Raw genomic sequence first — 16,000 nt, 5'->3', positions numbered from 1 at the left:
GAGGGGCAGGACTGGCAGCTCAATGTTCCGGGGTACAGATGCTATAGAAAGGATAGAACAGGAGGTAAGAGAGGAGGGGGTGTGGCGTTTTTGATTAGGGAGAACATCACGGCAGTACTTAGAGGGGATATATCCGAGGGTTCGCCCACTGAGTCTATATGGGTGGAACTGAAAAATAAGAAGGAAGAGATCACCTTGGTAGGACTGTACTACAGGCCCCCAAATAGTCAGCGGGAAATTGAGGAGCAAATATGTAAGGAGATTACAGATAGCTGCAAGAATAATAGGGTGGTAGTAGTAGGGGACTTTAACTTTCCCAACATTGACTGGGACAGCCATAGCATTAGGGGCTTGGATGGAGGGAAATTTGTTGAGTATATTCAGGAGGAATTTCTCATTCAGTATGTGGATGGACCGACTAGAGAGGGGGCAAAACTTGACCTCGTCTTGGGAAATAAGGAAGGGACAGAAGTGCTAGTGAGGGATCATTTTGGGACAAGTGACCATAACTCCATTAGTTTTAAGATAGCTATGGAGAATGATAGGTCTGGCCCAAGAGTTAAAATTCTTAATTGGGGCAAGGCCAATTTTGATGGTATCAGACAGGAACTTTCAGAGGTAGATTGGGGGAGACTGTTGGCAGGCAAAGGGACGGCTGGTAAATGGGAGGCTTTTAAAAATGTGTTAACCAGGGCTCAGGGTAAGCACATTCCCTTTAGAGTGAAGGGCAAGGCTGGTAGAAGTAGGGAACCCTGGATGACTCGAGATATTGAGACTCTGGTCAAAAAGAAGAAGGAGGCATATGACGTACATAAGCAACTGGGATCAAGTGGATCCCTTGAAGAGTATAGAGATTGTCAAAATAGAGTTAAGAGGGAAATCAGGAGGGCAAAAAGGGGACATGAAATTGCTTTGGCAAATAATGCAAGGGAGAATCCAAAGAGATTCTACAGATACATAAAGGGGAAAAGAGTAACTAGGGACAGAGTAGGGCCTCTTAAGGATCAACAAGGACATCTATGTGCAGAGCCACAAGAGTTGGGTGAGATCCTGAATGAATATTTCTCATCGGTATTCACGGTGGAGAAAGGCATGATGTTAGGAAACTAAGGGAAATAAATAGTGATGTCTTGAGAAGTGTGCATATTACAGAGGAGGAGGTGCTGGAAGTCTTAAAGCGCATCAAGGTAGATAAATCCCCGGGACCTGATGAAATGTATCCCAGGATGTTGTGGGAGGCTAGGGAGGAAATTGCGGGTCCCCTAACAGAGATATTTGAATCATCGGCAGCCACAGGTGAGGTGCCTGAAGATTGGAGAGTGGCGAATGTTGTGCCCTTGTTTAAAAAGGGCAGCAGGGGAAAGCCTGGGAACTACAGACCGGTGAGCCTAACGTCTGTAGTAGGTAAGTTGCTAGAAGGTATTCTGAGAGACAGGATCTACAAGCATTTAGAGAGGCAAGGACTGATTCGGGGCAGTCAGCATGGCTTTGTGCGTGGAAAATCATGTCTCACAAATTTGATTGAGTTTTTTGAGGGGGTGACCAAGAAGGTAGATGAGGGCAGTGCAGTAGACGTTGTCTACATGGACTTTAGCAAAGCCTTTGACAAGGTACCGCATGGTAGGTTGTTGCAGAAGGTTAAAGCTCACGGGATCCAGGGTGAGGTTGCCAATTGGATTCAAAATTGGCTGGACGACAGAAGGCAGAGGGTGGTTGTAGAGGGTTGTTTTTCAAACTGGAGGCCTGTGACCAGTGGTGTGCCTCAGGGATCGGTGCTGGGTCCACTGTTATTTGTGATTTATATTAATGATTTGGATGAGAATTTAGGAGGCATGGTTAGTAAGTTTGCAGATGACACCAAGATTGGTGGCACAGTGGATAGTGAAGAAGGTTATCTAGGATTGCAACGGGATCTTGATCAATTAGGCCAGTGGGCCGACGAATGGCAGATGGAGTTTAATTTAGATAAATGTGAGGTGATGCATTTTGGCAGATCGAATCAGGCCAGGACCTACTCAGTTAATGGTATGGCGTTGGGGAGAATTATAGAACAAAGAGATCTAGGAGTACAGGTTCATAGCTCCTTGAAGGTGGAGTCGCAGGTGGACAGGGTGGTGAAGAAGGCATTCGGCATGCTTGGTTTCATTGGTCAGAACATTGAATACAGGAGTTGGGACGTCTTGTTGAAGTTGTACAAGACATTGGTACGGCCACACTTGGAATACTGTGTGCAGTTCTGGTCACCCTATTATAGAAAGGATATTATTAAACTGGAAAGAGTGCAGAAAAGATTTACTAGGATGTTGCCGGGACTTGATGGTTTGAGTTATAAGGAGAGGCTGGATAGACTGGGACTTTTTTCCCTGGAGCGTAGGAGGCTTAGGGGTGATCTTACAGAGGTCTATAAAATAATGAGGGGCATAGATAAGGTAGATAGTCAACATCTTTTCCCAAAGGTAGAGGAGTCTAAAACTAGAGGGCATAGGTTTAAGGTGAGAGGGGAGAGATTCAGAAGGGCCCAGAGGGGCAATTTCTTCACTCAGAGGGTAGTGAGTGTCTGGAATGGGCTGCCAGAGGTAGTAGTAGAGGCGGGTACAATTGTGTATTTTAAAAAACATTTAGATAGTTACATGGGTAAGATGGGTATAGAGGGTTATGGGCCAAGTGCGGGCAACTGGGACTAGCTTAATGGTAAAAACTGGGCGGCATGGACTGGTTGGGCCGAAGGGCCTGTTTCCATGCTGTAAACTTCTATGATTCTATGATTCTATGGACTTTGACAAGGAAGCATGGTAGGTTGTTGCAAAAGGTTAAATCCCACAGAATCCAGGGTGAGGTAGCCAATTGGATACAAAATTGGCTTGACGACTGAAGCCAAAGGGTGGTTGTGGAGGGTTGTTTTTCAAACTGGAGGCCTGTGACCAGCGGTGTGCCTCAGGGATCGGTGTGAGTCCACTATTATTTGTTATTTATATAAATTATTTGGATGAGAATGTAGGAGGCACGGTTAGTAAGTTTGCAAATGAGACCAATATTGGTGGCATAGTGGATAGTGAAAAGAAGGTTGTATAAGATTTCAACAGGATCTTGACCAATCGGGTCAGTGGGCCGATGAACGACAGATGGAGATTAATTTGGATAAATGTGGGGTGATGCATTTTGGTAGATCAAATCAGGGCAGAACCTATTCAGTTAATGGTAGGGAGTTAGGGACAATTACAGAACAAAGAGATCTAGTCATACAGGTTTATAGCTCCTTGAAGGTGGAGTCGCAGGTGGACAGGGTGGTGAAGAAGGCATTCAGCATGCTAGGTTTTATTGAATACAGGAGTTGGAACGTCTTGTTGAAGTTGTACAAGACATTGGTAAGACCACACATGGAATACTATGTTCAGTTCTGGTCACCCTATTATAGGAAGAATATTGTTAAACTAGAAAGAGTGCAGAAGATATTTACAAGGATGCTACCAGGACTTGATGGTCTGAGTTATAAGGAGAGGCTGGGACTTTTTTCCCTGGAGCATAGGAGGCTTAGGGGTGATCTTATAGAGGTCTATAAAATAATGACGAGCATGGATAAGGTAGACAGTCACCATCTTTTCCCAAAGGTAGAGGAGTTTAGAACTAGAGGGCATAGGTTTAAGGTGAGAGGGGAGAGATGCAAAAGAGACCAGAGGGGAGGTTTCTTCACACAGAAGGCAGTGAGTATATGAACGGGCTGCCAGAGGCAGTGGTAGAGGCGGGTACAATTATGTCCTTTAAAAAGCAGTTAGACAGTTACATGGGCAGGGTGGGTATAGAGGGCTATGGACCAAATGCAGGGACTAGCTTAGTGATAGGAAGTGGGCGACATGGACCAGCTGAGCCTGTTTCCATGTTGTAAACATCTATGATCTCTATGATAACTCTGTTTCTCTGGCATCCACAGTATAAAATTGGTGCTCACTTCTGATGGAGGCATGTCCTTAAAAGCCAAAACCCCCAGCAACCAGCATTGACATTGAGTCTAGGGAGTGCTTGGATGCTGCCTAACTTTGGGGCTGAGCACCGAGCCTAGGAGTGGGCCCAGCCTAACTTACTGACTCTGCACGGGTCCAAGGAGTGTGTACAGCCTAACTTACAGACTCAGTACCAGGCCAAGGAGAGGGCCCAGCCTAACGTACAGACTCAGCACCAGGCCTAGGAGCAGGCCCAGCCTAACTTCCAGGCTCAGCACTGGGCTTAGGAGTCGGCCCAGCCTAATTACCAGGCTCAGCACGGGGCCAAGGAGTGTGTACAGCCTAACTTACAGACTCAGCACTGGGCCAAGGTGAGGGCCCAGCCTAACTTACAGACTCAGTACCAGGCCAAGGAGAGGGCCCAGCCTAACTTACAGACTCAGCACCAGGCCAAGGAGTGGACCCAGCCTAACTTCCAGGCTCAGCAAGGGGCCTAGGAGCAGGCCCAGCCTAACTTTCTGGCTCAGCACTGGGCCTAGGATTCGGTCCAGCCGAACTTCCAGGCTCAGCAGGGGGCCTAGGAGCAGGCCCAGCCTAACTTCCAGGCTCAGCATTGGACCTAGGAGTCGGCCCAGCCTAACTACCAGGCTCAGCACTGGGCCTAGGAGTGGGCCCAGCCTAGCCTCTGGGCTAGTGCCCAGAAAGACCACAGTAAATTGGAAGAAAGACTTCAATTCCAGATCTTAAAAGTAAGTATTTTATTAGTTCAAAAATGTTCCACCCACTCCACAGGCCCTGCAGATACCCAGGAGGAAAAAGCAGTTTGGACCAGTTTTCGTATTTCCCCATTTTTACTGTTCTTTCCTTCTGGGTATTTCCCTGACTAGCACAAGGCAAAAGGCTGAAGTGAAAGGACCAGATTACCTGCAGCTTTGACAGGTGTGATCCCATGGCTTGGGGACGGTGGGAGTACAGGACCATTCCCGAGGGATGTGGAACATCTCTTGTTCTGTCCATCTACGGACCCGGCTACAGGGAGAAATGCCATGTGATTCTATGAATCCTCCACATCAAACATTGTAAAGCTTAAACACGAGTTGCGTGTTTATACCACTGCAAATGTTAATTACATTTCAACCTAATACTATCAACATTAACCGCTAATCGGGGCAGCACGGTGGCACAGTGGTTAGCATTGCTGCCTCACGGTGCCGAGGTCTCAGGTTCGATCCCGGCTCTGGGTCCCCGTGCGTGTGGAGTTTGCACATTCTCCCCGTGTTTGCGTGGGTTTCACCCCCACAACCCAAAGATGTGCAGGGTAGGGGGATTGGCCACATTAAATTGCCCGTTAATTGGGAAAAATTAATTGGGTACTCTAAATTTTTTTTAAAAAACATTAACTGCTAATAAATCTGACAAGTATATCAGGAGAAACTTCCTCTCCCAAAGAATGTGGAACTCAGTACCACAGGGAGTAAATGTGGTGATTAGCAAGAACGTATTCAAGGAGATGTTAGATAAGTACACCAGGGCGAATGAAATAGAAGGTGAATCTTAAGGGGAATCTTTGGAATTCTCTGCCCCAGAGGGCTGTGGATGCTCATATGTTGAGTATATTCAAGACCAAGAGGATACAAGTTTTGGACGTTAAAGGGGATCAAGGGGCATGAGGGTAGGGTGAGAAAAGTAGCTGATTGACTAAGACCAATGGATAATGAGTGACCATGTGGCCTACTCCTGCCCCTGTTTGACCCCATCCTTGAGTTCTGCGGATTGAGTTAGATGCAGAGGGATGGGAAGAGGCTCACGGAAAGCATTAACACAGTCATGGACCTGTTTGGACGAATGGCCAGTTTCTGTGCTTTAAACACTTTGCAATGCCCTTCACTGGCCAAACTCATTTCACTTTGGCTCCCTCGCAGTCAGGAGGCAGAGGAGCCGGAGGTCAGTTGAAACTCAGGTGCCCATGATAAAAAAACTTGGTGTCCTATCCAATTCCTCCCTCCCCTCCCGCTTTCATCCTCCCCGCCTCCAAGTCAACAGTCCTGACTATTCCCGTTGAGCACTCACCCCTGGTGAAGGTTTTGACTGGAAGTGGTGGTGGCGTGGTGTTGCTGGGTGAAGAATTAGCAGGCACCTTGGAAGGAAGAACCACTGCCCCGTAAGTCTCATTGACAATATTGGAGCTGATGAAACTCCACCTTTCCTTCTTGGAGCCAGAGGGGCTGTTGTTCACAAATGGTGAAGACGAGAAGGAAGCGTTTGAAGGAGAGAGTTGACCAATGGACTTGAATGACTTTTGTAAAGGACTCACCTGAAAGGGGAGAGAGCAAAAAAGAGGTACAGAAACTATGGTGAGTGCAGTGATCACAGTGATTAATGGCAAACAGCCTGAGCTCAGAGACAGACTCGTATTCATACACCGTTGCATCTCAAACTGCTTTGCACGCAAGGTTTATATTTCTGTTCAAGGTGTAATAATTGTCAATTTGAGATCAATCAGGAAGATTCCGCAAACAGCAACGGAACATAGGAACAGTTTGTACTGTTAGTTGAGAGGGGAGTGACTACTATGAAGTAGTCAATGCATTGAATAAAGTCAGGTGTGAAAAATGGCGCCTCTGAAGTGCAGTGCTCCCTCAGTACAACACTGAAGCCTATGTTATAATGCTCATCCTGGAATAGGATTTGAACCCACAAACCTGGCTCAGTTAAGACACTGACCACAGGGTGAAGTGGACTTTTATGTATCCTAATATCAACTTTGCCATCCCTTTCCCCCGCCCCCATCAGTTCCCAATATTTCAGCACACTTTGGTTCAATACTACACCAGGGTTCCTGCAGGCCAGAAAGGTCACAGTTCAACTCTAGTCTATGCGTAGCCCACAGGTCTCAGCTAAGGTGGATCCTTTAATGCGCACATTCGATATACAAGAGAGGAAAGCCATGATTATAGCCCATTAAAGTCATTCAGAAATCCCTACAATTGCCCAATACCATCATCACAACCGCAAACCGCTTCCAAGACATTTTCATTCTTAGAATCCCTCATCAATTATTGCAAAAGGTATTTTCCAATTCTGGACAATACCTAGATTATAATAACCTGGAAGGGAAGGGAAAGCATAGAAAAGGGAAACAAACTGGTGGAACAAGCCACACCATTAAAATCATTCATTATTGGGGATCTGGACGGCGGGCGGGAGGCAGCCGCGCGTTGGAGGGCTCCCGTTCGGGAACGGCATTGTCGGGGAGTAACGCCCGGTCCTAGGGCCAGCGACGGCAGTAAAAGTCGGGAGACAGCGCACAGAGAAGAAGGATGTCAAAAAACACCAAAATAACGGCCGTGAAAAAAGCGGCTGAACGTCCGTTGGGGAGTGGAAAGGTCTCCGCGGGGTCAGCAAAGAAAATGGAGGCTGGAGCACCAGGGGAGGCCGCAGTGCTTACGGCTGAAGAAATAACTAAGGTGATGGCTGCGGAATTCGAAAAGCAGTTGGCGCAGATTGCGAAATGCATGGAGACGGTGAGGAAGGAGGTGAGGGAGGTTTTGAGTGCGCTGGTGGAGGAGGCGGTTTCCCCGGTGATGATGGTGGTGGCGAGCGCAGTGGCGGAGGTGCAAGAGCAAGGGGAGGCGCTGAAGGAAGTGGAGGAGACGTTATTGCAGCACGGTGATCAACTTGCCTCGATGGGGAAGGAGATGCGGAAGGTGGTGGACACTAACAAGGATCTGCGAGGAAAAATGGAAGACCTGGAAAACAGATCCAGGCGACAGAATTTGAGGATTGTGGGGCTGCCCGAAGGAGTTGAAGGACCGAAGCCGACTGAGTATTTTGCCGCGATGCTGGCAAAACTATTGGGGGAGGGGGAGGATCCCTCCCGATATGAACTGGATCGGGCTCATCGGTCGTGGAGGCCTGTACCAAAGGCGAGTGAGCCGCCAAGGGCAGTGACTCTGTGCTTCCGTAGGTACAGTGTGAAGGAGAAGGTCCTGAGCTGGGCCAAACAGAAGCGGGTGGTGCAGTGGGCTGGAGCTGGTGTACGTGTATACCAGGACTTTACGGTGGAGCTGGCGAGGAGGCGGGCTGCCTTCAACCGGGTGAAGAGGGCACTGTACATTAGCAAGGTGCAGTGCGGCATTGTATATCCAGCGAAGCTGAGGGTGACTTATAAGCTCAGGGACTTTTATTTTGGAACGGCGGAAGCAGCGGAGGAGTTTGTGAAAGCAGAAGGACTGTGGCAGAACTGACAAATTGAGGAATGGCCATGTGCCGATGTAACCTCATGACTGTATTTTCTTCCTTTTTATATCACTGCGCGTGGGTGTAGAGGCTAAAGGAGCCAATGTTGTATATATTTGGACAAGGGAAGGGACGGGACTCTCACTCGAAATGAGGGTTCTTTGGGGTGTAGGTGGATATGCGGGGTGTGTGTGCTAAAAGGGGATCTTTGGGCTTTCCTAGGGCCGGGCAAGGGGGAAAGGGACCCGGGCGGGGCCCTCCACGCTGGCCGGTTTAAGCCGGCCAGTGAACGGGAGTGAGGTGGGGGGAGGGGCTGCGGCCAACGGAGCCTGGCAGAACAGGGTCCGAGTGGTCTAGCCGGGGTGGAAAGTTGGGGGGAGGGAACCGAGGTTGGGAGGAGGAGTTTTACAAGAGGCAGTGGATGGGAGGAGCTGGAGACTTGGGAGGAGGGGGGGGGGGGGGGGTTACAACTCTGGGGTATCATATACGGTACTCTCTCAGAGGTGGGATGGCGTTGGTTGAGGGGGTGGGGGGGGGGGGGGAGATCTGTGTAAGATTAAGGGTGACTACGGGTAATCCCTGATTCCTTTTTGCCATTTGTTTATGTAAACATGCGGGTTGAGGTTTGGGGGTTGGTGGGCGGATGGGATCGTTGTTATTATGGGGGCTGACATATCTTGCTGATTATAGTTTATTGTTGATGGGTGTAAAGGTGGGAGAAAATGTGAAAAAGGAGAATAAAAAAAATAAAAAAATAAATAAAATCATTCATTCCTTCGACACTATCTCAAACCTGTCACCTGAAATTGAACTGTGACAGTAACTTGCCACACGAGGGCAGCACCTGCTCATTTGAACCAAAGCTTAAATTGGAAAGGCTGCAACCAAATAAAGTTGAGAAATGCTGCATTCTTCCCAAAGGCCTGTAAGAAAGATTTACATTTACATCGCATCTTTTTACAATATCAAGATGTCCTGAGACAATTTATGGCCAATAATGTAGGGCAGATGGGGCATTAATGGAATATCTCCTCTGGAAGACAGCACCTGACAGTGCAGCCCTCTCAATCCATCATTAGAGGCGCAATTTAATGGCTACGCTGTGCCCAAAATGCAGCTCGCCCCTGCGCAGCATGGTCGATAAAAGCTCCGAGTCTCCGCTCCCAGGATCTACCTGGCTCGCGATCTCGCATGATGTTGCGATGTAAATTCCATCCATTGTGTGTGGGATCACTGTTTAGCAAATCTGCATTTAGAGCGAGACAACTAGTCTCACTTTAATGTGCAGTTTCCCAAGGCATCCGAGGCGTGGGATCAATCTCCTTTGCCTCAAAGACTTTGGGTGAGCGCCATTTAGTACTGGTCATTGTAAAGTCATCGCAGTCTGACATCCTGAGGATCAGCCAATCCTTTTATGCCGGACTGTATGACCTGAAGCCAACAGATAGCACGGTTTCCCAGACCTTCCTGTCGACTATCACGGAGGTCATACGCGACAGCGAGCTGGAAAACCTGGACAAACCACTAACTCTGGACGAGTTGACAAAGGCCACCAAGTCCTTCGAGACGAGTAAAACTCCCGGAAGCGACGGCTTACCGGTTGAGTTGTATTCGGCTCTGTGGGACTGGATGGGCCCAGACCTGCTGGAAGTGTACGAGAGTATGCTTCTGGAAGGCAGCATGTCAGAGTCCATGAGAAAAGGCAGCATTACCCTCATCTACAAGCAGAAGGGGGAAAGGGAAAAAATTCGAATTGGCGACCCACTTCACTGTTGAATGTGGATTACAAAATCCTAGCCAAGGTCATCGCCAATCGGGTCAGGTCTGCTCTGGAGTCGGTGATCCACCCTGACCAAACCTGTGCTGTATCCGGCAGGAAGATCTCTGATAGCCTCGCGCTACTCAGGGATACGATCGCCTACGTGCAGGACAGGAGGGTGGACACTTGCCTCATCAGCCTTGACCAAGAGAAGGCTTTTGACAGAATATCGCACACCTACATGATGGATGTGCTCTCCAAAATGGGGCTTGGGGAGGGAATTCGCAATTGGATCAAACTGCTCTACACAAACATCTATAGCGCAGTCTCAATCAATGGGTGGGAATCAGAAAAGATCCAGATCAAATCTGGAGTCAGGCAGGGCTGCCCTCTCTCCTCTGCCCTTTTTGTGTGCTGCATAGAACCTTTTGCCGAGTCCATCAGGAAGGATCCGGGTATAAGGGGAGTGACGATCCCAGGCAGTGGAGGCGTGCAAGTCAAGGCCTCCCTCTACATGGACGACGTTGCCGTCTTCTGCTCGGATCCTGCGTCTGTGCGCAGGCTCTTGACCACCTGCGACCAGTTTGAACTGGCCTCGGGAGCCAAGGTAAACCGGGGCAAGAGCGAGGCCATGTTCTTTGGGAACTGGGCCGACTGGTCCTTTGTCCCCTTCACTGTCAGGTCAGATTACCTGAAGGTGCTGGGGATATGGTTCGGAGCTGCTGGGGTGTGCACCAAAACCTGGGAGGAGCGCTTAGCAAAGGCAAGGCAGAAACTGGGCTGGTGGGAGCAACGCTCCCTCTCCATTGCGGGCAAAACCCTGGTCATCAGGTGTGAGGTACTCTCGGTGCTACTGCACGTGGCGAAGGTCTGGCCCATAACCCGACCCTACGCCGCAGCAGTCACCCGAGCCATTTTCAAATTCATCTGGAGATCCAAGATGGACCGTGTCCGAAGGGACACCATGTACAAACCTCTGGAGAAGGGAGGGCGGAATGTACCCAACGCCTCCCTCATCCTGTTGGCCAACTTTGTGTCCAGCTGCATCAAGCTGTACGTGGACCCCCAGTATGCAAACACCAAGTGTCACTACATACTGAGGTTCTACCTGTCCCCGGTGTTACGAAGGGTGGGCCTGGCCTCATTGCCGCGGAACGCTCCAAGTAGTTGGACCGTGCCGTACCACCTGTCCTTCGTGGAAAAGTTTTTGAAGAAAAACACCTTTGACCACAAGGCAATGAAGCAGTGGTCAGCACGTAATGTCCTCGAGGCCCTCAGGGAAAAGGAGACCGTGGAGGACGCTGGATGGTTCCCTGAGCAGACTGCCAGAGTCATCTGGCAGAACGCCTCATCACCAGAACTTTCAAACAAGCACCAAGACCTAGCTTGGCTGGTGGTGACAAGGGCCCTCCCTGTCAGATTCTTCATGCACACCCGAAGGCTCAGCGCTGTTGCACGCTGCCCTCGGAGTGGCTGTGGGGGAAATGAGACGGTCACACACCACCTTGTGGAATGTGCCTTTGCAAAGAAGGTCTGGAGAGAGATGCAGTGGTATTTGTCAAGGTTTATCCCGAGCAGCTCTGTGACACAGGACTCTGTGCTCTACGGACTGTTTCCAGGGACACACACCGAGACAAATATCAACTGCTGCTGGAAGGTCATCAACTCGGTGAAAGACGCTCTTTGGTCTGCCCGAAACTTGCTGATCTTCCAGTGCAAAGAATTGTCCTCGACCGGTGTTGCAGACTGGCACATTCCAAGGTCCAGGACAACGTGCTGAGGGACGCACTCAAGCTTGGGGAAGCTGCCGCCAAGGCGCAATGGGGAAAGACCACTGTGTAAGGTCTTACCAGCAAATGTACACCGAGGGGCGGGTAACAGTGTAAACCCCCCTCGGTCTGGGTCATTAACACTCCAAGGTACAAAAGTAACATGACAATGTAAATGTTTAAGAAGGAATTGAAACGTAAAGACTGATATGTATATATCAAAATTGAATGGAAGAAAGTCAAGGCAATGTGTGGCTCTGCCGGAAATGTACAGTCAAGACAATTTGAAATGTTTCTGTAATGCTTATGATAAATTTTATGAATAAAGTATATTTGTTTGGGAAAAAAAATAAAATTGGAAGGTTCCCTGAGCAGACTGTCAGTGTCATCTGGTAGAACGCCTCATCACCAGAACTTACAAACAAGCACCAAGACCTAGCTTGGCTGGTGGTGAGAAGGGCCCTCCCTGTCAGATTCTTCATGTACACCCGAAGGCTCAGCGCCATTGCACGCTGCCCTCGGAGTGGCTGTGGGGGAAATGAGACGGTCACACACCTCCTTGTGGAATGTGCCTTTGCAAAGAAGGTCTGGAGAGAGATGCAGTGGTATTTGTCAAGGTTCATCCCGAACAGCTCTGTGACACAGGACTCTGTGCTCTACGGACTGTTTCCAGGGACACACACCGAGACAAATATCAACTGCTGCTGGAAGGTCATCAACTCGGTGAAAGATGCTCTTTGGTCTGCCCGGAACTTGCTGATCTTCCAGTGCAAAGAATTGTCCTCGACTGAGTGTTGCAGACTGGCACATTCCAAGGTCCAGGACTACGTGCTGAGGGACACACTCAAGCTTGGGGCAGCTGCCGCCAAGGCGCAATGGCGAAAGGCCACTGTGTAAGGTCTTTCCAGCAAATGTACACCGAGGGGCGGGTAACAGTGTAAACCCCCCTCGGTCTGGGTCATTAACACTCCAAGGTACAAAAGTAACATGACAATGTAAATATTTAAGAAGGAATTGAAACGTAAAGAGCGATATGTGTGTAATGTTATCAAAATTGAATGGAAAAAAGTCAAGGGAATGTGTAACTCTGATGGAAATGTACAGTCAAGACAATTCGAAATGTTCTGTACTGTTTATGATAGATTTTATGAATAAAGTATATTTTTTGAAAAAAAAAGGTCTGCACAAACGGAACCAGATGGAATGGCACTTGTGGGGTTTCCCAGGGGATTTGAGGCCCCCAGGTGCATGCCCTTTGAGCAGGGTGGCACATGGGTACCCTGGCACTGCCAACCTTGCAGCATCCCTGCCAGGCTGACACCCAGGTGGCACGGTCATCTGGCAGGGACACTGCCAGGTTGATGGTGCCAAGCTGGAGGGCCCTGCGTGGGTGTGGGGGTGTCACTTGGTGGCCTCGGATATCAGTGAGTAGAGCACCTGAGTGCACACAATGGGGCTGTGTATGGCCTCGGCTGCACATTCCCCCTTGAGGTCCCTTATCAAACGCAAGTCGCGTTTCTCGCTGCGAGAGCCAGGAAACATGTAGCTAAACACGCGCTCGCTGTGGGATTTTGTTCCCATTTAGTTAAATCGCACCCTCGGAATGATTTATTCACAAATTGCTTGTATTTCTACACCCAGGTCAATTGTCGCACCTTGAGCGTTGAGAAGTCAGGACAAGGGCACATCTGCCCTGTCCTGATGAAGAGTCATATCAGCCTTGAGATGTTAACTCAGTTTCTATCTCCACAGATGCTGCTGGACCTGATGAGATTTTCCAGCATTTTCTGTTTCTATTACAAGGGAAACCAAATCTGGAACTTCCTTGTCAGCTGCACATGGTTCAGCACATTGTCCAACTCCGACCCACAGAGGAGTTTTCTCTTTCCTAATATACAGTCAGAGAGCATCATAGAATAAAACATCATAGGAGGAAGCCATTCAACCCATCAAGCCTCTTTGTGCCACTCCCCTATTCTTTCCCTATACTCCTGCAAATGTTTGGAAAAGTTACTATTGAATCTGTTCCCACCACCATATCAGCAGTGCATTCCCGATTTTAACTACTCACTGTCATTTTTTTTGAAGGTCACTCTTGTTCTTTTGCTGATCACCTTAAATCTGTGCCCTCTGCTTACCGATCCTCCTCCAAATGAAAAGAGTTACTCTCTCTTCACTCTATCAAGCCCCTTTCCCGACTTTGAATGTCTCTAACAAATCGTCTCTTAGCCGTCTAGGCTCTAAAGAGACTATCTCAGCTCCTCCAGTCTGTCGGCCTAGCTGAAACCCCTGGCAGGGTCCCATTCTAGTAAATCTCCACTGCACCACCTCCAGGGTCCTGAAGGCCTGCTGCCCATACTTGGTCAAAACTCTCCAGCTGAGGCTCCGCCAGTGGATCTCGGTCGGAATTCCACAGACTAACCAGTGGGTGAGAGAAAAGAGGGTGGAAAAAGTAGAAGAACACAGCACCAGGGCACCTTACCTTTTCCTCCAAGTCCTCTTCACTGTCATAAGTATAGTCTTGTTGCACCACCCACTCGTACTCCACGTGGACTGGAGGATTGAACTTTCCTGCCTGCGCTTGATCCAGCTGTAATCGAGAGTTTATGGAACTGTTCAACATCTGCTTCAGACCCACAGTAATTGGATGAAATTGATACAAGGTGAAAAGGGGGAGAAAGAAAACTGTACCAGTTCCTCGCAACGGACGTGGTTGAACTTCTTTGCAATATCCAAGGCGGTTTCTCCAGCCACGTTCCCTTCAACAGGACAAGAGGGGGCCAGTGTTAATCAAGAACCACAATCCCAGTCCCCGGGCCTGGTGCCGGGGTCACCATCAGAAACAGGTCATACCACACTGTGAAGGCTGTCAATCTGCGCTTGTGATTCCCAACGCTCAGAGTATAACTTATCACTCAGTATGGCCACCAGGCAATTCTCACAGGAGGACAGAAATCAATAAGAGGACAAGAGACATTTAGAGCGTACAAGGTCATCCTTCTGACACATCGCTCTTTCAAGGAGTGTCATGTGAGAGTACCTTTAACAAATGGGTGTTTAAGAAATGTACCTTTAAGAATTGGGTGTTTATCAGTGATGTCAGAGTGGCTGGAGCTGGGCTGTCTGTCGGCTTTTTACTTTCATTTTAGGCTGTTTGTTGCAGGGTGTGTTTTAGTTTTGTTTTCAGTGTTGGAGCTGAAGCCAGACAGAGCAGGTGTACTGTTGATCTCTCTCTGCCATGAAAAGACTATCTCTTGATCATTTGGTGAATTCAGAATTATAAATGTTTTCAGTAGTGACTTTAACCTGATGTGCTTCTGTTAAAGGTTTTGTTTTTAAGTCGTATGGATGTTAAAAGGAAAGCTTAAAGGATTACTTAGTGTTGTAGTCTTTGGGGGTTGTATTTGAATTGATGGTTGCTGAGATGTTCACTGTATGTTTTAAAAAGGTTAACTTGAGTTCATTGAATAAACATTGTTTTGCTTTAAAAAATACTTTTCCATTTCTGCTGTACCATACCTGTAGAGTGAGCCGTGTGCTCCCCCTACCACAATCTATTAAAAGTTGTGGGTCAGGTGAACTCCATGATACACTTTGGGTTTCTCATAACCCTGGCCCATAACAAGAGTAAATTACCCAGTGAATCCCACTGCCCCATAGTCTCCCTTCCCCTCCCCCTCACTCCCTCACACTGTACCTTATTCACCCTCAAATCTTTATCCCATGGTGATACTGAGCGTAGATATTTGAAACTTTCAAGACCGATTAGTACATTTTTGTTGGGTCAGGGCATAGAGGGATAGAAGGACAATGATAAAGTTGAGAGACAAATCAGCCATAAACTAACAGGATGGTGGAACAGACTCAAAGGGCTGAATGGCCTTTTTCTCTGTTCCCATCTAGGGTTCTTCTGCCTCAGTCTACTGGCCCGGCAACAAAAGCTTCCTCTGTTTAAATCTTCAATCTCCACCCTGTTTAGCAACAAACTCCACTCCTCGCCTACTTGTTCCACATACAACTGCAAACGTGGTGAGCTTTCGTCCGTGGAGCAACACAGATCCACCAAAACAATTCTAAACAAAAGGACGAGGGCAGGTTTCACGGACAAGATCTTATGCCCCCTCTCGCCCAGCGGGATGTTACGGTCCCACTGAAGAAACCGGCAATTTAAATAGCCAGCTGCATCCACTGGCAGGAGACAGGCCGTGATGGGGTTGTAAAATCCTGGCCATTTTTAACAAGGCTAAAGGGTTGATCTAATTAAGGTGTTTAAGACAATTACAGAATTCAATATG

At 48.4% G+C, this 16,000-nt stretch overlaps 1 protein-coding gene across 3 annotated transcripts in view; it reads right to left on the bottom strand.

The window, feature by feature from the left end:
* Positions 1-16,000, bottom strand: part of LOC140415467 (arf-GAP with SH3 domain, ANK repeat and PH domain-containing protein 2-like) — a 197,478-nt gene that overhangs the window by 22,353 nt on the left and 159,125 nt on the right. For 2 of the 3 annotated variants that reach the window (XM_072501057.1, XM_072501058.1), the window contains 4 exons: positions 14,397-14,464; positions 14,188-14,295; positions 6,009-6,252; positions 4,863-4,967 (listed from right to left, as the gene is read on the bottom strand). In XM_072501057.1, the coding sequence (XP_072357158.1) occupies positions 4,863-4,967; positions 6,009-6,252; positions 14,188-14,295; positions 14,397-14,464 (525 nt within the window). The remainder of the gene's footprint in view (positions 1-4,862; positions 4,968-6,008; positions 6,253-14,187; positions 14,296-14,396; positions 14,465-16,000) is intronic. The other variant, XM_072501059.1, reaches the window with a different exon arrangement.

The sequence above is a fragment of the Scyliorhinus torazame genome, chromosome 1 (assembly GCF_047496885.1).
Source record: "Scyliorhinus torazame isolate Kashiwa2021f chromosome 1, sScyTor2.1, whole genome shotgun sequence".
Classification (NCBI taxonomy): domain Eukaryota; kingdom Metazoa; phylum Chordata; class Chondrichthyes; order Carcharhiniformes; family Scyliorhinidae; genus Scyliorhinus; species Scyliorhinus torazame.
This window is presented reverse-complemented; position numbering and strand designations above follow the sequence as displayed.